Source organism: Jaculus jaculus, chromosome 6 (assembly GCF_020740685.1).
Source record: "Jaculus jaculus isolate mJacJac1 chromosome 6, mJacJac1.mat.Y.cur, whole genome shotgun sequence".
Lineage (NCBI taxonomy): Eukaryota > Metazoa > Chordata > Mammalia > Rodentia > Dipodidae > Jaculus > Jaculus jaculus.
Window position 1 is genome coordinate 143,045,496 of NC_059107.1, and position 23,844 is coordinate 143,069,339.

General features: G+C 42.4%; 1 protein-coding gene across 25 annotated transcripts in view; it reads right to left on the minus strand.

Moving 5' to 3' along the window:
- Anks1b (ankyrin repeat and sterile alpha motif domain containing 1B) overlaps positions 1-10,669 on the minus strand; it is a 1,062,135-nt gene extending 1,051,466 nt beyond the window's left edge. For all 25 annotated transcript variants that reach the window (XM_045152363.1, XM_045152361.1, XM_045152357.1 and 22 more), the window contains exon 1: positions 10,075-10,669. In XM_045152363.1, coding sequence (XP_045008298.1) covers positions 10,075-10,208 — 134 coding nt within the window. In that variant the 5' untranslated portion in view covers positions 10,209-10,669. The remainder of the gene's footprint in view (positions 1-10,074) is intronic.
- Between the last annotated feature and the right edge of the window lie 13,175 nt (positions 10,670-23,844).

Consider the following 23,844-nt stretch of genomic DNA (forward strand, 5'->3'; position numbering starts at 1 on the left):
CCAAGTAGTATATTAAAAAGATATCTGCCTGGAGAAATGGTTCAGTGATGTGGCAGTAGGAATGGATGTCCCCCAATAGATTCAACAGTTTATTAAAGCTTGCAACTTAGTTTTCTAGTTGTCTGGCTGGAGAGGGTATCGCTGTGGGCAGATCCCAGGGTCCAGCCCTAAGGTGTGTTTGGGGTTGGATCTGGGGTTCCAGGCTAAAGGTACACAGAGTGCTCGCCTGGAGTTCCAGGAGAGTTCTTGCTTATGGTGCTGGTGAAGGTGTTTCTCTCTGTGTGGACCTGTGAGAGGGGTCAGTTTCTACCACCACTATGGAACTTCCCCTGGACCTATAAGCTTCAATAAATTCCATTTCTCCCATAAACTGTGCCTGGTTTGGCAGTGCACTTCAGCAATGTGAAGCTGACGGTGACAACGGGGTAAAAGAGCGTGCTGCTCGAGCGGAGGGCCCGAGCTCAACCCCCAGCACTCACACAGGAAGCCAGGTGTGGTCCTGCGTGCCTGCAACCTCAGGAAGGAGGTGCGTAGAGAAAGGAAGGTCAACGGGACTCTCTGGTCATCCACTCTAGCCAAAACGTGTGCTCCAGGTGCAGTGAGAGACCCTATCGCAAGAATATAAGTGGTAGAAAAGGGCATCCAGTGTCTTCCTCTGGCCTCTGCACACTTGTGCATAGGACACACACAAGCATATGTGAACATACCATGCATACTACACTCATACGAAATAAAAAATATATCTGCACAGAGGAGATGGAACAATGGATAAAGCAGATGCCATGCAAGGGTGAACAACTGCGCTTGGATCTCCTAATAGACATAAAGCTGGACACTACAGTCAGACGGGAGGCAATGACAGGACGATCCCCCAGAAGTTCATAAGCCAGCTAGCCTGGGGAATGCGGTGGTAAATGAGAGATCCTTCCTCAAACAAGGCAGAGGGCGAGGAACAGCACCTGAAGTTGTCCTCTCGCCTCCACACATGTGCTCTGGCACACATGCACCTGCACACCTGCAGCACGTACACACACACACACACACACACACACACACACACACACGCATGCACGCACACACACGCACACACCAAAAACCAAATAAATAAATAAGAAAAGAATATGGATAGTCCTGGCCTTCAGGATAAAGTTTAAACTTGTTAGGAAACACTTAAAGTCCTTCAGCCTCTGGACTCACCTCTTACTTGTGCTCCAAATTGTTTCTAATACCCCAATGACACTGTGTATTTTCATACACTGTGACTGAACACACACTTCCTTCGGTCTGAAATACCCTTCTCATACTCTGTCAGCCTGACATGTTCCTACCTACCCTCTAAGATGCAAGGATCATTCCTCTCTGAAGTTTCTCCTGACTAAAATACTCTTCCCATGTGAAATTAAGAATGATTTGCCCCTTCTTCCCGCGAGTGTTCCTGTTGCATTGTGTGATATTTCCACCACGGCACGTATTGCAATGTAGTGTAACTCTGGTTTATAACACTGCCCTATAATTCTACTAGTACCTGTGGCCAGAAGAGATAATCTCATCAATTTTGGAAATCATAGGCACCTGATAAATAAATATTTGTTGAAATAATAAATGATCTCATTTAGTTTCAATTCTACAAATCCTGATTAAGTTGGTCAATGATAGAGTATCTGGCTGGTTAATTAGTATAACTGGTCTAAGTATACCTGAGCATACAGCAGCCAAAAAAATAAACACCAGTGAAAAATATTCTTTAAAAACATAGCCACTGCTTGTAAGTCTTTCCTTTTTCCTCTGACAATATTTTCAGTTTCTGCCAGTCTTCAGAATGATGGGCTGCTCTGGTCCATTGTAGAAACAAACAGTACTGGGCTGGGGTACCCACTGATGAAGTTTACCAAGCCCCCCAAAAAGACCTCTGCAGCTCCCCACAAACACACTCCTACTCACACCTATGTTTCCACACTAGCATGAAAAGATCTATATAAAGTGGAAATGAACCCAAAGTAAACACAGCAAGTTTTAGTGTATTCAAAATACTAAACATTACATTTAGCCAGACGCATAAGGTGACGCATGTGTCGGGAGTTTGCAGTGGCTAGAAGCCCTGGAACATCTATTCATTCTCTCCCTCCCTCCCCCCCACACACACTCTCTCTCACACACACACAAAGCCTCTTTCTCTGTCTCTCTCGTAAATAAATGAATAAATAAAATTTTTAAAAATTTTAACCAGGGTATGGCTGCACATGCATATAACCACAGTGGTGATGGGAGTGGAGACAGGAGGATCACAGCTGCTCCCTCATCAGACAGTCAAACTGAAAAACAAGTTTCAGGTTCAGTGAGACTCTGTCCCCAGAAATACAGCAGAAGAGAGATAGAGGAGGGCCCTCAACATGCTCTTCTGCCTTCTACACTGGTGTTCACAGATCACATACATCTGCCTACATACATGCATGTAATACACAGAGAAGAGAGGGCAGAGAGAGAGGCGCATATACCAAAACATCTATTTCAGGCTTTACTCAAGTTTAACATAAATGTTAAAATTCATTTGCCATCCTACTGATGTAAAAAGGAAGAAAACTAGACTCTAGGAATAGTTTCTAGAGCTATCCTACATAAGGAAACTCACTGAGTTTTCAACTGGCAGCCTGCCTCTGCCTGCCTATGCCCTGATCATCACACAACCCAAGAGGAAGACCTACAGAATGGACGAGGTTGGAGCATATCAATCATTCACCTAATCAGGAGACCACCCCTCACCTGCAGATATGCTAAAGAGATGGGAAGAATAGTCATACCCTTAATGATACTCCAAAGGACTTTGTCCTTGTGGCTGATGCTCACGGACACTCACAAGGAGCCTACCCGCATTTCTAAGGTCTAGCTCAGAAGTGTAATTTTTCCTTCTTCTTCTCTTGTTTCCATGCTGGCTGAAATTCTATGTTCTGACACTTTGGAGCTTTTCCACATTTTCCTCAATAAGTTTCCTTTAGTTTACTCTCACTACCATCATCTGTGTGCTAATTTTTTGTGGTCATAAGATAAAGAACTCCACAGCATCACAGTCTACAACAACAGAGCACTTGCCCAGCATGTAGGAGACCCTGATTTCAGTTCTCAGCATCACAAAAAGATGAAGAATTAAGAATGGACAAACGGTGTGGTAGTTTGAATGTAGAATGTCCCCCCATAACCTCATGTGTTTGTGAGTAAGCCTCATACTTAATCTCCAGACGGTACAGCCTTTGGGAAATAGACCCACGCTGAAGGAGGTGTGTCTTTGGGATCCATCCTTGGGGTGCTATACCTCAGCCCCAATTGCTGCACAGAGTTCACTCTCTCTACTCATTGCCTGCTGATACAAAGAGGCGACACCTGGATGTCTGCTCTGCCACGCTTGCTCTGTCATGATGAAAGCTCTCCTAGAAACTGTAAGCCAAAATAACCCCTTTCCTCCCAAAAGCTGATTCTGATCAGGGGTTTTGTCCCAGCAGAGAGAAAGTAGCTGCCACATACAGTTATGAGGAATCTTGGACTTTTAAAGAGGAAGCTAAAAATCCTGCTTAGTAAAGAAAGAGGTCAACACCAAAATTCCCTCTCCTTTTTCTCTCTCCCTCTCTCCTTACCTCCCATCACGCAGCTGGCGCTGTTCACTCTGGCAGACACAACCCCTGAACACAATGGTGCAATCACTGCCTCAAACATCACTGCTAGCTAAAATAGATAACCCACTTGCAACTTGACTATTTTTATAGAATAACATTTTCATGCGCTTTAACTGCTCTGTTTGTGATTTATTCCACTTAACCAATGCAGCTTCCCTGAAAGCAAGTTTCTTATATCAGAGTCCCAATAACCACAATTGCTCAAATTGTTATGAAAAGCACAACGCTTCTTACTCCTGCCTCCTCTTATCTCCTTGTACCTATCACCAAAAGCTTCATGAGTTGACTCTAAATATGAGAAATGTATAATCTCTCTGTTTTATGTCTTTTGAAACTAAGACTATTTCCTCCCATTTCTTATTGATCTACTTTGTTTCATGTGACTCTTAAAAAAAAAAAAATCTTCAAAGATCATATGACCAGTTCTATAGAATCTGGAAAACAGTCTGATAAAATTCCGTTTATCAATGGAGGTACAAGCTCCACTAATTGAAGCTGTAATAACGGGGAGCTTTCTTAAATGAATAAAATTATCTACAAAAAGTACCTAAAATCAAAACCACAAAAAGATGCACATGGTGGCGTATATGTCTGGAGTTTATTTGCAGTGGCTAGAGGCCCATTCTCTTTCCTCCTCCTCCCCCTCCTCCTCCTCTTCTTCTTCCCCTCCCTCCTTCCCTTCCTCCCTCTCTCCTTTCCCCCTCCCTCTCCCTCTCCCTCTCTCTCATATAAATAAATAAAAGAAAAAACACAAACTGGGCATGGTGGCACACACCTTTAATCCCAGCACTTTGGAGGCAGAGGTAGGAGGATCACCATGAACTCAAGGCCACCCTGAAATGACACACTGAATACCAGGTCAAACTGGGCTAGAGTGAGACCCTACCTCAAGAAAAACAAAAACTTTAAAAAAAAATGTATTTTGTATGATCAACAATAAGTTGTAAAATACACTTTACATAGAACTCTAAAGCATTAAGAAAATCAAGGAAAGAAAATCCAAGGCATAAACAAACTAATTGGTTTCTTAAAACACAAATAATTATTTTTTTGTTTTGTTTTTCTGAGATAGGGTCTCACTCTCACCCAGGTTAATCTGGAACTCATGCTTTGTTCCCAGCCTGCCCTAAAACTCACAGAGATCCTCCTACCTCTGCCTCCTAAATGCTGGGATTAAAGATGTGTCACCACTCTCAGATTAAAAGACACTTCTTTTTTGGTTTTTCAAGGGATTCACTGTAGCCCAGGCTGACCTGGAACTCACTATGTAGTCTCAGGGTGGTCTCAAACTCACAGAGATCCTCCTACCTCTGCCTTCCATGCGTTGGGATTAAAGGTGTTTCCCACTGCACCTGGCTAATAATTTTTAATACTAAGTTCAGTAAAAAATTAATATCAATCTTAAATATAAATTTTTTTGTTGAGAATAAAAAGCAGTTGTGTCAAAAGGGAGATTTCCAAGGTTTTGCATCTGTCTCATGAAAGATATAATTTAAATAAAATGAAATTTCATGTGTATATTCTTGAGAGCAAAAAGGAGTAGGGAGTTCTCGGATTTGATCAGATTTCTTTAGGAATTAAGGACGGTGAGGAATACAACTCAAAAATGCATATAGAATAAATATAAACTTTTTCCAGGAAAAATGCTAATGTCTCTTTCAGCTAAGTTTGGGGAAAAAATGGGAAGAGGTATAATAGTTCAGCAATGTATTCTTAAATTCTGGCAGCATAAAATTGTGGGTAATTTTAGACCATAAGAATGTTCTATGATATCTAACAATGCCAAGTATCCAATTATTCATGATTTCTATTTTACTTTTATCTTCTCTGTTGAGAACCACAGTCCAAAATAATTTTAAAAAAAGAGTTATTGAAGCTCGAGACAGAGATCATACAAGACACTTAGCTGCTTTAACTGAGTGTTAAATATCCAGACTCAGAAGAGTTTGATGCAAGAAGGTAAAAGGGATTGTCATTAAAACTAGGAATTTCCAATGGTTCATTACCAGAAACAAGCTGCAATAAAGTACTTGGTTTGGGTGGTTTATAAGCATGCTACTAAAAGGCTAGATCAAAGGAATGCCATAACTAACATGATGTTAATATAGGAAAGATGATGGATAAAATACCTCACAATGTTCTCTCTGGCATAATGGAGGGAAGCAGATGATTGATGGTTCTATTGCATGGCTCCAATATAGGGAGAAACACCATGCATAAAAATTGCCATCTTTAAATTTAAATAAGTGGAAGGAAGGCTCTTTGAGAATATGTTATGGATGTAGGGTTCCATCTATAAAGCATGTTTATTAAATTCACTGATGAAAGAGAATATATGGCAAAACAGACTGGAGTCAGAAAGATATCTATAGATTATAAATACAGGAAAAAGCAAATAAGATGGAACATGTCAGTGGGAATTTAAGTTCAGCCAATATTCTTACAAGAACCAGACATAAAGACAATGGTTTCTTGGGTCACTGGAAGAAAATACCTGGAAGTGTTAACTGATGTGAGCCAATACCAAGTTCATAGCTCAGAAAATCTTGACCAAGGTCTTAGACCAATAAGATAATGGTAATAATTTTGTTGTGTCATGTTTTAATAGTTGCCACTTATACCACTGGAAATACAGGCAAAGAAAAAAGAAAAGTCACCTACGGTCGTATCACTTGAAGATGAATGCTATCTCCACTTTGGCATTCTATCATCCCAAACATCTTAGTGCAAATTAAGAACCTAGGGTTCACCCACACAACTCTTTTTTTCTTATAAACACAGGCTCATGCTTATAAATGCTGTTTTGTAATCAGTTGCCTTTTTAAAAATTCATCAGTCTGTAAGTCCTTACCATGTCCTGCATGTACCAAATGCATGCTGTCCATTTCTGGTCATAAGCTTTAAAAAGGTCACTGTAAATTTTGAGAATATGCAAGAAAAGGGATATAGTGAAAAATACAAAAATTTGAATTTTAAACCCTTAGGCTCTATTCCCACATGATACTTAGGGGAAAAAAAAAGTGTTTCCATAAGGAAAAAAAACAGATTTATAAAAAAAACAATATAACTAAATCCATGTACATAAATAACTGTATTGGCAGATAAATTAGACAACTTTTGTATTGACCCTTAAGCTAATCTACTACCAGCCATTGGATGTTACTGGAGAGTGTATTTGAATAAAATAAGAATTCTTTTAAATAATTATAGCTATTGAAAATGGACCAGACTGGAGGTGAGGTGTAGCACAGCCTACCTGTAATCTCAGACAAGAGGATGCTGAGTTTGAGGCCAACCTGAGGTAATAAATAGTGAAATTCTGTCTCCGAAAACAAAGAATAACAAAAAAGAATAGATCTAATTATTGAATGATTTAACAGAACTTGCAATAACTAACTGGAAAGGGATTATGCAGAGGAAATTCCTGCACCAGGTAAGAAGGTGAATCAAAGGCTCCTTTCTGTTTGAAGATTCTGATTCTCATAGAAAGTTTACTAAGGAAAATTACTCCCAGTCTAATATAAAGCAAAGTTTTAGTAAATAAGTAAGTGTCCCATGTGCCATAGAGCTACACAAGAAATAATACCACTAGTGATGAACATCTGCATGCTCAATACTTTTCATTTATTTTTTTACCTCATATAATTCTTACAACCACTCTAGGATAGGTACTATTATTATTTACTGAGGCTTTTCATATTTATTTAAGGGCAGCCTTGCATTTGCTAAAAATTGCAATCACCCAAGCATACCTGATTCCTCAATATCTTGCCACTGCTTGCTTAGTAAGTTACAAATAGCCAAAGACTCTTCTGGAAAAGTCTTACCTAATGAAGCCTCAAAGAATCAAGCAAGGAATTTTTCTTAAGAAATGCAAAAGATTTTGAATGCAATTATTATTTATAGAAAAAAATGCCAGATGGGACTATCTAAATTGACCATGTACCCTTAAACTTTTGAGGATAAAATTAACAAGACTAAAGACCTGGTAGAGCAAATTAGAACCGCTGAATTTCAAACCCTGGGCATTACTAATGAAGTGACCTTGGACAAGTTATTAATCTTCTATCTCTTCAGTCCTTCATCTGTGAAATGAGGATCGACCTCTTATGGTGGGCATAAACACTGAATGAGAGGAGAGCTGCAAGCATTTATCACAGGGTCTGACATGATCACCATACACAAGCAGTAAAACAAGTAAAAGAAAATGTAACAAATCTGTTTCACAATTCACTCCAAAATATTAAAGTATTTCAGTGTCATTACACTTGGCAGTGATGGGCACATCTTCCATTATCCCCTAAATTTCTGATAACAAATCATTTTTGAAGAGATAACTAAGCAAAATGCAACTTCTTAGATATTTCACTTTATGCAAAGGATCTCCCAAATACAATATTGATCCTCATCTTTTTTAAATACTGGTTATAGCTGTTCATTCAGTGTGCAATACATACATAGAAGTTAGAAGGTTATTGTTTTGTTTGTGACTTTTACAACTTGGTAAAAACTACTCTCATGAATATGTCATATTTTCTATGTGTGTCCCTTTACACGTGTCCCTATACGTGTAACCCTACCACTACTACTTCTAGCAAAACCAGGAAAAAAGAGAACTCATTCCAGAAGAACACTATGGTTTCATGTTTTTGCTACTTGGTGTTTACTAACATCAAATAGCTGGCAAAAAGTTAGCGTTGTATTCTTATTCTTTTTTCAAAAATAACACAATTGGGAAAGGAGTATTTAAAAGAAGTTTGCCTTTCAGTTCTGTCACACAGTCTTTGAAAAATATCATTTTGTCTCAGTGAAATTAGCAATCTCATTTTTAAAAGTAATCTTTAGTGTTTCTCCAAAGGGATTCATGCTTTCAGCACATGGCCAGAATCATTTTTTATAACTAATGGGTTGATTCACTGGCAAATATATTTGTGTTACCTATAACTTAAATTTGTAAATGTTTTTCCTATTAGTTATCCAAAGGCAATTATTAAAGCGTGTGTGAAATGTGTGCACATCAACTTTATCTACTTGTGTTTGAAACTGAAAGTTATTTAGCAAGAAAGTACACACAAGAACTATCTTTCCTAAAACCTACTGAAAAAAAATGCCCATAAATAATCATTGTTCTGGAGAGAACTGTCATTCCAATCAAATGAGTCAACTAGTATATATGACAGCATATGGAGCTTTTAAAAACCTACCACTCCAACTATGTTCATTTCACTGTAACATAAATTTTCATTTTCTCCATAGCCAGCAGTATAATTAATTGCACTGTGTAACCACTATGATAGTTTTGTTAAGCGCACACACACACACACACACACACATACAATGTCACCACTCAAAAGTTTGTATTCAGCACTTATCAAGAGTAGCAACAAGAGATTGAAAAAAAGAAAACCAAGAGAATAACTTGGGCTTTTAAAAATGTTTACATATAGCTGGATCATTTAAGAGATGTTTTCAAGGTAAAGATACAAAAAATGATTGATGGTATCTAAAATATGTGAGACAAATTAAATAGCCATGACTTGAGAAACTAAAGTGCTTCCTTCAATTTTATTTAGTGAATGCTCCTCGGGGCTCCTTCCTCTCAAGTGATTTCATTTATCCAATTTAACTTTTAAGTTAATAGTTTCTCAAATATGCAAATTGAGCTACTGCCTGCTGGGTCAAGACCTTGGCATTTTTTAATGTCATCTTAGAAAGATTTTTCAAGCCATAGTGGTCTCTCCTGTAACGTGTTCATATTAAAAGGCCTCTAACTACATTCCAAGCACACTATCCCAATTCTGACCTGGCATTCTGTATGTCCAGGTGACTGAAAGTCCTCCTCAAGCTGCTTAACCTGCTTCATCAAGTTTTACACACTCCCCTGACTGATTGACATGTCCTCAGAAGGTTCACTTTCTTCATTTCGTGGGATCAAAACCCACGGCACAGCAAACGTCTTGCAGCAGCAGCAATCCACCCAAGGCTGTAGCTTTAGCAGGGTAATTGTAGTCATGCATGCTGTAGTTTCTCTGCCAATTTCATTTACATAGACAAAATGGGGGGGGGGGGTCGAAGCTGCAAATCTATCCTAAGCAGCGATGGAAAGCGGATTGGAATGTCGATTTTCTTCGAACCACATGAGTACATGTACAAGTTCTGCACCGCAGCTCAGAGAAAGAAAAGTAGCTGACTGACGCATTGATGGAAGGCTATTTTAAAATTACTCCAAGGCATCAGTCTGACTGGAAGGCTCATGCCTCCCCTCTCCACCACACAGTCTGTTTCCTACCTAACTTAAGAGTGAATCGCTGACAGTCACAGGGTGCAATAACCGCGAGGAGGAGGATGTATTATTCATCACAAAGCCATAATGATGTGTGCCATCCCCGGAGCTGGTGCCCGTCCTTACCTTAGTAGATTGGACAGGGGCAAGGGTCCGGATCCACCGCCCAGGATCCCTCCTTTCCTGCCAGATAGGAGTTTCTCCACCAAAGCCACATTTCCAGTGCGAGCAGCTTCCAGCAGCTCCTGGTCCTTCCCCATAGTCTCTCCCCTACTCTCCAAACAGAGTCCTTTCCCTTCCTGGGGTCCTCCTCCCCGCCCCACCCTAAAATAATGCTAGAGCTTCAGCCCCAAGGGATCCTGCAGCCCCGCGCCTGGAGCACCTCGCTCTCCTCCTCTTGGGGCGCAGCGTGTACAATGGGGATCAGACCATGTCTTGCAAGAGGGGCTGGCCGAGCACCCCCACAGCCACTCCCCTGAATTCCCGAGGCCTCCTTCCCGCGGGTGGGGCGTGAGGGGGTGGGGACTGGGCCCGGGGGGGGGGGGTGCTTCTCGGGAGCGGAAGGATGCTGAGGACCGGGGAAGGATGCTGAGGACCGGGGAAGGATGCTGAGGACCGGGGAAGGATGCTGAGGACCAGGGAGGATGCTGAGGACCCAGGCGGTCCCGAGCCGCGGGCTGAGGAGCCGGCGGAGACCGTCCTCCTGGTACCCGAGCGCGGCGAACGGCCGCGGCGGTGACGGCCCGCGCGCCCTCTCCCCCGGCCCTGTCTCGCCTCAGCCTCCGCGCCAGGCCGGCTGAGCGGGGCGGCGGCGGCGGCGGCGGCGGCGGCCCGCGGCTGGAGGGAGCGGCGGCGGCGGCGGCCGGGCTGGCGGTGGCGGCGGCGGCGGCGGCGGTGGCGGCCCGCCGCGGCTGGGCGGTGCGGGAGAGCCGCGCGGAAGGCAGCGGCGGGAGGCCGGGCGCGCGGGGGGCGTGTGCGCGCGGGCAGGTGCGGCCGCGGTCCGGCCCGAGGGGCGGGGCGCCAGCACGTTCGCCTCGCAATCGTGGGCGGGGACACTCCCTCCTCCTCCTCCTCCTCCTCCTCCTCTTTTCTCCCTCCTCCCTCCTCCCTCCTCCCAGCTTCCCTCTGCATCCTCCCTACCTCCTCCTTCCACCCCCTTCCTCTTCCCTGATTCCTTCTCCATCCTTCCTCCCTCCTCTCAGCTTCCTTCTGCATCCTTCCTCCCTCCTTCCTCCCTGATTCCTTAGTCGTCCTCCCTGATTGCTTCTCCATCCCTCCTCCTTCCTCCCTCCTCCCTACTTCCATCTCCTTCCTCTGTCCTCCTTCCTTCTCACTTTCTTTTCTCTCTCCTCCTGATTCTCTCTGCCCTTCTTCCGACTCCTTCCTCCCTACTTCCATCTCCCAGCTGTCTACTCCTTCCTCCCTCTCGCTTCTCCCTGCTCCCATCTCCCTCTTCCTTCCTCTCTCCTTGCCCTCTCTTCTCTTCTCCCTACTCCTTCCTCCCTTCTCCAGTCTCCTTGGAAGAGGTTTACTAAGTGAATAGTGGAGTTCTCCCAGCCTCTGCGACTCCTCCTCCACCAGCCCGGAGCCCCGCCCAGGTCGCTCAAGGTATTTAAGGAAAAAATATCCTAAGTGACTGAGGTGCTGATACTGACGAAAGGCATTTTTGCAACTGCTTCTGTCACAGTGCAGGCAATAAATATTTCGCCCTCTCTCTCTACCTAACGGGGAGAATCGGAGATATCCGCCCTTTCTTGACGAAGGTTTGTTTTCTCTTCGTTTCTGAGCAATGTGTGACTCTTTCAGTTTTCCTGCGGTATTTTTTTGTTTTGTTTTTATTTATTTTATTTATTTATTTATTTGAGAGTGACAGACACAGAGAGAAAGACAGATAGAGGGAGAGAGAGAGAATGGGCGCGCCAGGGCTTCCAGCCTCTGCAAACGAACTCCAGACGCGTGCGCCCCTTTGTGCATCTGGCTAACGTGGGACCTGGGGAACCGAGCCTTGAACCGGGGTCCTTAGGCTTCACAGGCAAGCACTTAACTGCTAAGCCATCTCTCCAGCCCTCCTGCGGTATTTTTAATCAGCCTATATTTTAGTTGGACTTTGGAGATCTGATGACTTGTACAAATGCCAGGAAAAAAAAGCTGTCATTGAAAATTCCTCCAGATCCACAATGGGAAATATGTGTGTGTGTGTGTGTGTGTGTGTGTGTATACACACATGGGGGCTTCGTTGATCATTGATGGGGAAAGTATTCAATAGGCACTTTGTTTACAACGCCACAGTGGGGTGGATATTATTACTACATACTTATTTCAGAGATAAAGTCACAGGTTAGAAAATGAATAGAAATTCAAGGTGTCAAAGAGAGTCTTTGGCTGAGAGTTCTGAACCCAAGAACTGTCTTATCCCAGATCCCACACTTTTCCCAACACACCTCTCTTGCCCCATGGAAAAGTAAGGACAGATAATAATTATCACAGACCTTTGATGAGCAGTTACTATATACCAGAAAAAAGGCTAAGTGCTTTCCTTATTTTTTATCTCCACGCTCCCAAAAAAAAAAAAAAAAAATCCCAAGGAAAGGGATATCATGTTTATCCCTATTGTACAGATGAGCAATTGGATACACCCAAGACCATGCAGCTGAAAAGTAACTGAGACAAGACTCAAAGCTAGTGCTGTCTGCTGTAGGCCAGTAAACAGCAGAGAAAATCAAAAGACATTCAGAAACAATATCAAATATTTTCATGAATTCAGGGGTCTCTAAAATATCACCTAAACGATTCAAAATCTTGGGTAAATTATGACTTCCCATTGGAAGTTTCATGAAGGATATAGCATTTTGAGCTGCATTGTTGTTTGTTTTGCTTTTCACGTTAGAATCTGTTCTGATGATGAGATGACAATACCGGTGCTCGGAAGATAGCTCAGTGAGTAAAGTACTTGCCGTGCAAGCAAGAAAACCTGAGTCAGACCCCCCAGAGTCAGAACCCAGGTAAAATGACAGATACAGAGGCCATGGTGAGACAGAGACAGGAGGACCTCTAGAGCTCACTGGTTAGACAGCCTAGCATAATTGGTATATTCCAATTATGAACAGGTTAATGAGAGATGCTGTCTCAAAAAGAGCTGGATGGCATTCCTGAAGAACATCCCGAGAAGTTGACTACTGGCCTCCACACAGAGGCACACACATATTCACATACAAATATTCATACTCACCCCACATACACATGAAAAAAGGCAAAATAAGATGGTATATAATCCTTGCCATAACGAGACTCACAGATCAATTAAAGAAATGAGAATAAAATCCTTCAGAAAATAACACAGGGAAAATCCTTCTCCCTTACTCATGTTGCCACCTAAATAAAACAAACTTTTCCCAGAATATCCTGTAAGTGTTCGCTTGGGAAGAGCTAAAATATCAACCATATTTTTCACAAATAATATTAAATCATGGAAGACTCAATGGTTGGAGGCTCCTAACTCATCATGATCAAAATCATGCACTCTCCAAGGGGAATACTACTAGTAATGATTTATTCTAAGGATCTGTTCCACAGTTCCAGGCAGTCTACTGACATGATACTTAAAGGCAGCTTTTCAATACTATACTTTCGTTTTTAGTACTTCCTGGCTTCTTGTTGAAGAGGAAAAAGGTTTTCACTGAATGGGAGCTAAACATAAAGATTAAAAGTGAGAAAAAAAATAGCGTTAGTCTGGAAATCCAAAGAGGCTAAATAAATATTCAGATTTTTAAATGTCCAGATTTTATCAAGATATTTCTCACTAAAAATAGTTCAAGGAACAAGGAAATCTTGGGAACCAATTAGACAATCTCAATCTGGTTATACAAATATAAAATGAAGTTTCATATCTCATCTTCACTAGCCTTCTAAGTCCCAGTAATCTATTCCTATGAGGAAATATGTAATATGTCAAGCACATTCTTCGTCTCATTTAATCCTGACCACAGGACTAGGAGTTACTTATAATTTCTGAAAAATCTGACTCCCTGATTTCTTTTGAATTCCTTACTTTACACCACTGATAGATAATAGATAGATGATTGATAGGTAGATAGATGATTGATTGATAGATAGATAGATAGATAGATAGATAGATAGATAGATAGATAGATGAGATGTTTCTAAATATTTTTGGCATGTGAGTATGTGTTTGTGGGTATCAAGACATTTTTATTAGGGTTTATTAATAAAGGAACAGGATTTAAAAATAGAAATGGTAGGTTAAAAAAAATGCCAAAAAAGGCTGGAGAGATGGCTTGGTGGTTAAGCACTTGCCTGTGAAGGATAGTTCGAGGCTCAATTCCCCAGGACCCACATTAGCCAGATGCACAAAGGGGCACACACATCAGGAGTTCGTTTGAAGTGGCTGGAGGCCCTGTCGTGCCCATTCCCTCTCTCTATCTGCCTGTTTCTCTCTTCTGTCTGTCGCTCTCAAATAAATAAATAAAAATAACAAAAAAAAAATTTTAATGCCAAAGAAAATACAAAAGTATTTGCAAATAAAGCCTTTGAAAACAGAATGTGTTGAGGGAACATTAATACAGACCAATATTAAAATTATTTTCCAAAGTTTGTAGTTATGAAAAGAAAATATAATGACTTATAGTATGAAGTTGCTAAGCTAAGATACCACTGTAATGTGAGGGAAGTGGGAAAATACCTACTTCCCAAGCCACTCCCTGGAGCTGACAGGCTGCAGGGTAGAAGTGAACAAATCCTGGTTACAGAATGGGAAGATTCTAGAAACTTAGTTAGGAGAGCAGGATTTTGCTTCCTGTATTGAATATTAAGTTCTTCCCATACCCACCTGGCCCAAAATCTGTCCATTACTTTTTAAATTTTATTTATTTACTTGGTTTTTTATTTGCAAGCAAATTGAGACAAAGAGAAGAGAGACAGAGAGAGGGAGAGAGAATATGGGCTTGCCAGGGCCTCTGCCACTGCAAATGAACTCCCGATACATGTACCACTTTGTGCATCTGGCTTTATGTGAGTATTGGGTAATTGAATCTGGACTGCCATGTTTTGTAGGCAAATACCTTAACTGCTGAGCCATCTCTCCAGCCCTCCAATATATTTTTGAGGGAATCTGCCCTGGCCAACGGGGAGTCGAACAAGGACTCGAGGGGAAGGTAACCTGATTGGGAGAAGGCAAACAGACACAAGAAGGAGACCAAGCTAGGTATTTGTCAAGGTCTCGAAGTTTATTTTTACACATAGGTTTATATAGGGTTGTAGAGAGAAGGAGTCATAATCAGGCCAGATATCACAGGGTTAATGGCTAAATGCAATTTCTTTGTTTCTTCATCAATTACTGGCAGCACCAGGAGAAGCTATCACCCAGGCATAACAGCTTTTTCATTTCTGGTAATAGATCATTAGATGAGGAAATGGAAACTTAACTTGCTATATGGTGGTTTCTGTCAAAATGGCCGAGGTTTGGTTCATAGCTCCTAACATCTCCTCCCTTCTTTTATACAAAAAGAGGGAAAGGTCTGCTTTGCAGTGGTGGGCATTAGCCAACTGGGGGAGTAGGGACCCAACTCCTCCTGTGGGATATCTTTTTCCCACAATCTTTGGCCCTTGGTACCTTTTGGGTAGGGGAGGCAGGGCCTATGTGGCCAGAGAGTGAGGCACAGCCTTAGTGATAACAGTTATGGTACCAACCTCCATGTAAGTCAGGTTTTTCTTTCAGGGAATTCAGAAGTGGTCAGAAAGGGACCTTCCCTTGTGGTGCTTTGCCTCACACCCATGTCGGTGCCCATATCACACTCACTTTATTGTGAGCTGATATGCATAGGTCTGAATCCTATGTAGCTCCCATAGGAGGGGTAGCTATTTGGCCATGACAGGTAGACTGTAGCAATAGCAGAGGTGTAGAGGACAGAAGTGTAATAAATGAGTACAGAATGTACACAGTATAGTAAATGAGTACAGAATGTAAGATCAAGGGAGAGTGACAGCCGCAGGTGGCAGGTCTTCAGTGGCAACACCTTGATCCGCCAGCTCCAGTCTGTGATAATGGACCTGTAAAGGCTGCATCTTAATGGCATCAATCTGTTGACGTATAAAAAGTATGATTTTATTTACAATATTAGGTCCAATAGTGAGTAGGAGGATTAAAATAAGTACAGGTCCTTCCAGCTTTGTCCTTTTAGGAAAAAAGGAGAGTTTCTCAGGGAACTCTTTCTTCCCTGGATAGGTGAGATGTCACTGGAGGATCATCAGCCTGTTTTACAAGTCTCTCTGGCAGCCATCTCGCAGCATTTTCTTTGGTGTCAAACAAGCATACTGATCCTCGGCCCCAAATGAGTACTGGGTCTGGGCCATTCCATTTTAATGTCAAAGGATCTTTCCACATGGCTTTGGCAAAGGTATGTTTTGTGTTTGTGTGCCAAAAGCAATCAGCAGCTGACTTTCCTTGAGTATCAAGGGTTAAAAAGTTTAGGACAAACAGGGCATGATGAAGAATGTTTTTTGGGGAGTCTTTTATGGGATAAATATCCCCCATTTTTAACTTTTGGAGGGTATGTTTAATAGTTTGATGTGTTCACTCAACAATTCCTTGACCCTGGGGATTGTATGGTATGCCTGTAATATGTTTAATTTGTAGTTGATGACAGAAATTTTGGAATTTTTTTTCCAGTATATCCAGGACCATTATCAGTTTTAATAATTTGGGGCTTTCCCATGACACCAAGGCAATTGAGTACATGAGCAATGACATTTTTTGAAGCTTCTCCAGCATGGAGACTGGCAAAAATGAATCCACTAAAGGCATCCACAGTAACATGGAGGTACTTAAGATTACCAAATGAGGGAACATGTGTTGCATCCATTTGCCAGATATCATTGGGAATTAAACCTCTAGGATTCACACCTAAGTGGGGAACAGGTAGGAGAGTGACACAGTTTGTGCATTGTTTGACTATCTGGCGAGCTTGTTCCATAGTGATTTTCAAAAGAAGACACAAGGTTTGAGCGTTAAGGTGATGTACAGAGTGAGCTGCTTTGGCCTGGTCCACAGGACAAAGTCCCTTCATGTCAGGACGGCCTTTGCAAGTATTTTACAATAATTTACCAAAAGCCAATTATCACTAAGGGCCTCTGGTAGGGTCATGGTAAAGGGAGCAATAGGTCCATAAGAGGAAACAACACTTTTTTAATTCCTTGATATGTTTAAATTTTAAATGGTGATGCTGCTGGGGCTTAATAACAATACTTTTGTTCCTTCCTGGCTTGTTATCATCATCTGAATCAGTAGATTGTTTAGAGTGCTTATCTTCTTCAGAGGCTTCCTCCCCTGAATCTGTTTCTGCCCCACTCGATTCAGGTGGTGAATGGTTTAAAGAATTTGCTCCTGCTTTCACTTGGGTGTGTGTTATTGGAAATGCAACAGTCTTGGGTTGTTTGATTTAGCTTTGATGTGTTGTTTGGGGGCAGGAGAGGGAAAGCATATTTCTAAGTCTAAATCATGGAGTTGTTTAAGCAAGGTGGCCTTTTCTTTTTTAACTGCAAGGAGAGTTTTTAGTGATTGGGCTTCCTGGGAAAGTTGGCGGGTCGCCTGTTGAGTGACTGTTTCTAAATCACAATTGAGAGTTACAGGGGCACAGAAGTGACGTGACTTAGGCTTGTGAAGATAAGGTGGAGGGTCTGCTATGGGGGCCGTAGGAGGTGGCCAGTCAGGGTTGTGATACCTGGCAGCCTCACCCTCTACCTCTGATTCCTCATCTAGGGAAAGAGGGGTATTAGGGGGAGGGGTAACTGCAGATTTGGAGAGAATAGAATAAGTGGATTTAGGGGCAGATGGGTCATCCTCGGGCATAGGAATAATGACAGAGGGGCACTGCGAAGGGGGATCATTTGTCTTGCCTAGCACCTTTGCCTGGGAGCCACCACCATAGTGTCTGCCTGGAGGGCGGGGCGGCTCAGGGGAGGGAGCTGCAGCAGCAGCAGCAGTAGCCACTCGGGGATGCTGATGGCTGGAAGTTAGTTCATGAATGGGAGGGGTTTGGCTAGATTTAAGATTATTTTTAAGAAAGAATTCTCCATACCTAACAACTTTTGAAATGTCTGGTTGGCACCGGTGAATCTGTAGGACATCGTTTATTAAGTTCCAATAGGAGAAGAACTGAACTGGGACTTTTTCAGGGCCAAAAGTCCTATAGTAATCTTTTAAACAATCTCCCATTCTCCCCCATCTTTTTTCATCAATGGAACCTTCCCGGGGAAACCATGGACATAAATCTTCTAAGAAGAGAAAAAAGTGAACAAGATATTTTTTCTTAACTTTTGCCCCACAAGTCTTGAGGGAGTCTTTAAGTCCCGGGATGAAAAGTTCCTGTTTACTTAGGGTCTATCCCATGATAGAAAAGAAAAGAGGAGAAACGGCAAGACCAAAGGGCAACATTCCCGGTCGGAGAACTGGCATGGGGGATTCCCCAGTGAGCTTGACACAAGACTTTCCACAAATTTAAGAATCTGGCAGCCGCCCTAAGGGCATTTACTGGCTATTGCATAACCAGTTTCATTGATGGGAAGGGAGGCTAGATAGGAGGTCTTTGCCAATGCCCGAACAGGCTGTTGGGAATTGCACAGGGAGCTAGGGGCCTTCAGCCAATGCCAGAGGGTATCCCTGGCCAAGAAGCTTCAGTTGCCCTGTCACTATGTTGCAATTCCATGCAATGGCACCAACTGAAAATAAAAGAAGGAAAAGAAGTTTACAAAAAGCAACAAAGAAATCCTGCAATTCTTGTGTCTTGCAGATCTGACTAAATAGTCTTTAAATAGTTTGCCTTAGAATGTGTCACTTGTCTTACCTTAGTGGATCTGTATCATAGAGGGCTTTATGTGGTGATCACGGTGTGGGTCTATATTACAGGCGCAGACTGCCTGCAGTGACCTCTATATGGATCTTCACTCACTCACACCCCCCCCCCGTGGGGCGGCAATCCAATGGCAGGGACGGCTATCCACTCGAGTGACATTCAGGTTTTTTTTCATACCAAAAGCCCCACGTTGGGCGCCATTTTCCCTGGCCAGCGGGGAGTTGAACAAGGACTCAAGGGGAAGTTAACCTGAGTGGGAGAAGGCAAACAGACACAAGAAGGAGACCAAGCTAGGTATTTGTCAAGGTCTCGAAGTTTATTTTTACACATAGGTTTATATAAGGTTGTAGGGGGAAGGAGTCATAATCAGGCCAGAGATCACAGGGTTAATGGCTAAATGCAATTTCTTTGTTTCTTCATCAATTACAGGCAGCACCAGGAGAGGCTATCACCCAGGCATAACGGCTTCTTCATTTCTGGTAATAGGTCATTAGATGAGGAAATGGAAACTTAACTTGCTATATGGTGGTTTCTATCAACATGGCCGAGGTTTGGTTCATAACTCTCAACAGGAATCAAGCATCAAACATAATTGCAGTCTTTCTCAAGACCTAGGGTCACGAGTGTCGAAGACCATGGGGTGCCAGTCACCCAGTTCTCTCAAATTCTAACCAAGAACAAATACAAACAACAAAATGAGAATGTTATTTGCATATTATCTTTATCACTGAGGTAAGTAGGTATATAACTATTGCATAAGGTGCAGGTGTTCCTACTGAAACAAAACCAGTAATGAAGCTAGGACCTCTTACCCTACAAATGGGACCTGCCTGTAGGAGAAATTAGATCTTTGACTATGCCTTAATATAGCTTGCCACAATAAATAAAGCCTGTTTCTCAAATGGATTCAGAAAAATAGAAAGAATGACAGGTTTCCAGATTCCTTTGGAAAAAAATATATAAATTTGAGGTAGACATCAGAAGAAACCCCACCTCTCCTACTGATCATGAAAAAGGAGCCTCATGGAGAAAAGAAAGATAGAGAGAAGGAGAGGGAGGGAGAGTTATAGAGGGAAGAAGGGGGAGGGAAAGGAAAGGAAGGGAAGGGAAGGAAAGGGATGGGAGAGGAGAGGAGGGGAGGGGATAGAAAGACTGCCCACCAAGGGTGAGACTGAATCATATTTAGAAAACAAGGAAACCTCACCCCTTAGTGAAGTGACCCCAAAAGATACAAGTAGGGAAAGACAGACATGTGCAGTCTCTCACACACACACAACTCTTTCTTGAAATTGGAAGTTTTCTGTTCCTGAGGAAACGTCAGTGAGAAGGAATAGGATTTTCCTAGGACCTCACATTATACATTCCATGACCACTTTTATTACTCTTACCATTAGCTCCCACCTCTCAGGGCCTTCCTGATTATATGGTACTACTGTCTTTGAAACCTTGTGTGCCCCATGGGTCACCCCACACATGGCACACTAAAAATAAATGTGGTGTCTCACTTCAAACTGCTTTGTTCCTTGAGAGAAGCTTCCTCAAATTCTAATAATCTTTCACCATTTTTAGTTTTTCTAAGGAAAATAGTATACCTGGCAAGCCTATGATACAGTCTCCCAGAGGAGCTGCTAAGAAGACACAAGGACACATTATTCACTTTGGGCATCTTTACTTATATCCTTTCAAGAGCTAATCCCAAACTTCCTCCTTCTTAACTCATACTCTACTCTGCTCTGTGGGCCACATGGTCCCCATAACATAACACTCCTCAACTCTGTTTCTATACCCCAGAAGTGGCCTTGGGCAATATTTAAATACATGCGTGCAACTATTATTCAGTAAAAACTTTTATTTGTCCATATGGAAATCATTTTAATGTGTCAATAAAAAATATTTTCTTAGCATTTTTTTCTTCAGCCATTTAAAAACATTAAAACCATTTTTAGGGTCTGGAAAGATTGCTTAGTGGTTAAGGCGCTTGCCTATAAAGCCCAAGGACCCAAGTTCAATTCCCCAGTACACATGTAATCCAGATGCACACGATGGCACATGCGTTGGAGTTCATTTGCAGTGGCTAGAGGCCCTGGTGCTCCCATTCTCTTTGTATATACCTCTTTCTCCCTCTTTCTCAAATAAATAAATAAAACTAAAATATTTTCAAAAGCATTCTTAGTTCCCTGGCCATACAGGCTGTCAGTGGGATTCACTACTGTTAAGTAAAATGACTTGATCTAAAGCTCTCCTGGGATAGTGCTGCTTATACTTGGCCCAATTGCTTAGAAATAGAGAGATGGGAACTAGGTAGAATCATCGTCCCATTTAAGCCATCTCTACCATCCTAAGCTGAGCAGACACTCTCCTCCTCAGTGAGTCATGATTCCGTTGTATCTCAGAATGACTGTTATCTATTGCCGTCACTTTACTATGCCATTTTGTGCACTCAGGGTATGCCTTTCTTTGCCACAGTCACAGCACCCATCTTGAAGCAGGACTCCTGCTGAGCTGTACAACTTAGGAGGAGAGGAGTGATGCTGAGATCTTTGGCCACAACAAGGGACAATCCAAACATCTTAGTAGTGGGTACCAGTTGGATGGTGCTGATGTCTCGGAGGAAAAACAGTAAGTGTGGAATCAATCAGTTTCTGGAATAAAATGCCAGTGCCAGGTTGACCACATGCAGCTGGAGGAAACACAGTCTCCTTCTAGCACCCTCTACTGGGAGATCCTAACAGCCAGGTGGCAAAGCAGCAATGGTGGTTTGCAGAGTCACAATCACACCCCATACAATTTTTTTTTTCCTTCAACCAAGGGCCAAGTATACAATAGTTGCCCATGAGAGTATGTTGTCTATTGACATAGCCATCCTACTTTTCATAGGTACATTGTATAATAGTCGCACAACAAAATTGCCTAACCAATTTTCTCAGAATGTGTCCCTGTTGTTAATCTACATATGACTGCATATGAGAATGAGTTTACAGTGAAGAGGCAAGAGTGTAATAATTGCCGTAGCTGCTCCCTGGAAATCAATTTAAATGCTTCACACTAGCATCCCTAATTTCAAAGCCAGAGTTCTATCCACATCGAATGAAAAATCCCCACCTCGTAGTCCCACTCCTAAAACTCGTGGTCCTTTCCCTCCCCTCCTGAGATTGACAGACAGCTTGGATTCTGCTTCTCCTTCTCATTCAGGAGAGAACTCTTATCTCTTACCATGTTCCATGAAAAAAAATCCAGTCACTTTCAAAAAGCTTAAAGAGTAACGTGCTTTCTCATGGACTTTCACCAAGCACATGAAAGCTGTTTATGTTTCTCTTCACGCAGAGCTATCTTTATCGCACCCTGAAATGGCTTGGGGCTCCTGGGCTTAGTACTTGATTCAACCAAGGATAAGTTCCTGAGAATCACAGCCTGCTTGTAGCATAACACATTCCAACTATTTTTTTCCATGGGAAAACACACTCCTCCTGTATGTTTGTTTCTTTCTTGGTTGGTTGGTTGGTTGGTTGGTTGGTTGGTTGGTTGGTTGGGTGGGTGGTTGTAGCAGGGCCTCAATATTCAGCCCAGCCTATCATCAAACTTTAGGGTCCTTTTGCCTCAGTCTACCAAGTGATAGAATTACAGGTATGCCCCGTCGTGCCCAGTATTCGCCTATATTTTTGATAGATAAAATATTGTTAATAGCTTATATATCATGGTGCACCCCTGTAATCCCAGCACTCAAGTGGCAATGGCAGAAGGATTGCTGCAAGTTCATGGCCAGCCTAGTCTATATGGTGAATTCTCTTTACCATGCCAGACAATGCAGTCTGGCCCCATTGAGCCCATGGGGCGGGGACAAATGTGAGACCGCTCTACAGCAGCAGCCCAGAATGAGAAAGAGGGAGGGCTCATGGAGAATAACTGTGAATGAGAGAGCTAAATAAGATAGTGCCACCCATGCAGTGCCCATCATTACTGTGATGAAGCAATATAAATGATGAGATCTTTTCATGCCATCTTAAATCTTATTAGCATTCTTAAGTGTCCCCTTAGCTGCTGAATCCTAAATAAATTGGCACTTGCCTGGAATGCATAAACTGTGGGCCTTCAGGGACCCTGCTGGCCTTCTGTAGAAAGGTTTCATTGCATAATGCTAACCCTTGAGTGGCTTGCTGATTTGGAAAAGCATCTGGAATAACAGTAAAAGTAGCAACTGAGGAGTTTGAACAGAAGCACCATGCATGGGTGGGAAAGAGACTCTCCAGAGCTATATGGCTTTGGGACAAAAATCCCAATAACAGGAGTTACCTGAGTTGAGAAGGCCCCTGATGTCTCATGAACCATAAGAGTATTGCCACTGCACACCAGAACCAGATGGTAAGACCCTATGAACAAAGACATTTAGACTGTAGGAAATGTAGAAATCAGGCTAGGAGGGAGCTACAAGCTTCCTCCCTGCTGGCTGGCTTTTGTATGCAGGCTGGTGGGAGAGAATTATTCCTTGCTGCTCTGCTTACTTACAGGCCCTGCACACTACTACCAATATGCCAGGCAAGATGTGCCCACTGGTGCAATAATGGCATACCTTTATGGGTGCAACCAGCTACTTTTAGATTAGATTTAAGGCCTATGACACAGGAAAGAACACATGTCTGGTACTTTTAGCCAGGCCAAAAGCCCATGACTGGGGAGGTTATAAGACTATATTGGGGAGGCTGCTATTATTTTATTGTTGCTAAAGTGATGTAACATGCCTATCAAATTGCCTTCTAAACCTTTATATTTATTCCCACAGGCAACTGCTGTTGTCAGCCTGAGTCATGGAGGGAAATTTCTTGCAGTGAATGGTGGTTACTGTGGAGGCACAAGCAGTCAAGCTGATGAAACTAACTGTTGCTGGGTATAGTGACCCTGTGCTCAGTGGTAAATGGAAGAAAATAATCACGAGTATTAGATGTATCTCCAAAGGCTCAAGGAATAGTGTGGAAGAGGGGCAGAAGTGGTAGAGTTGTTGTGTTGCTATTTCCTCCAAATTGAAACATGACTT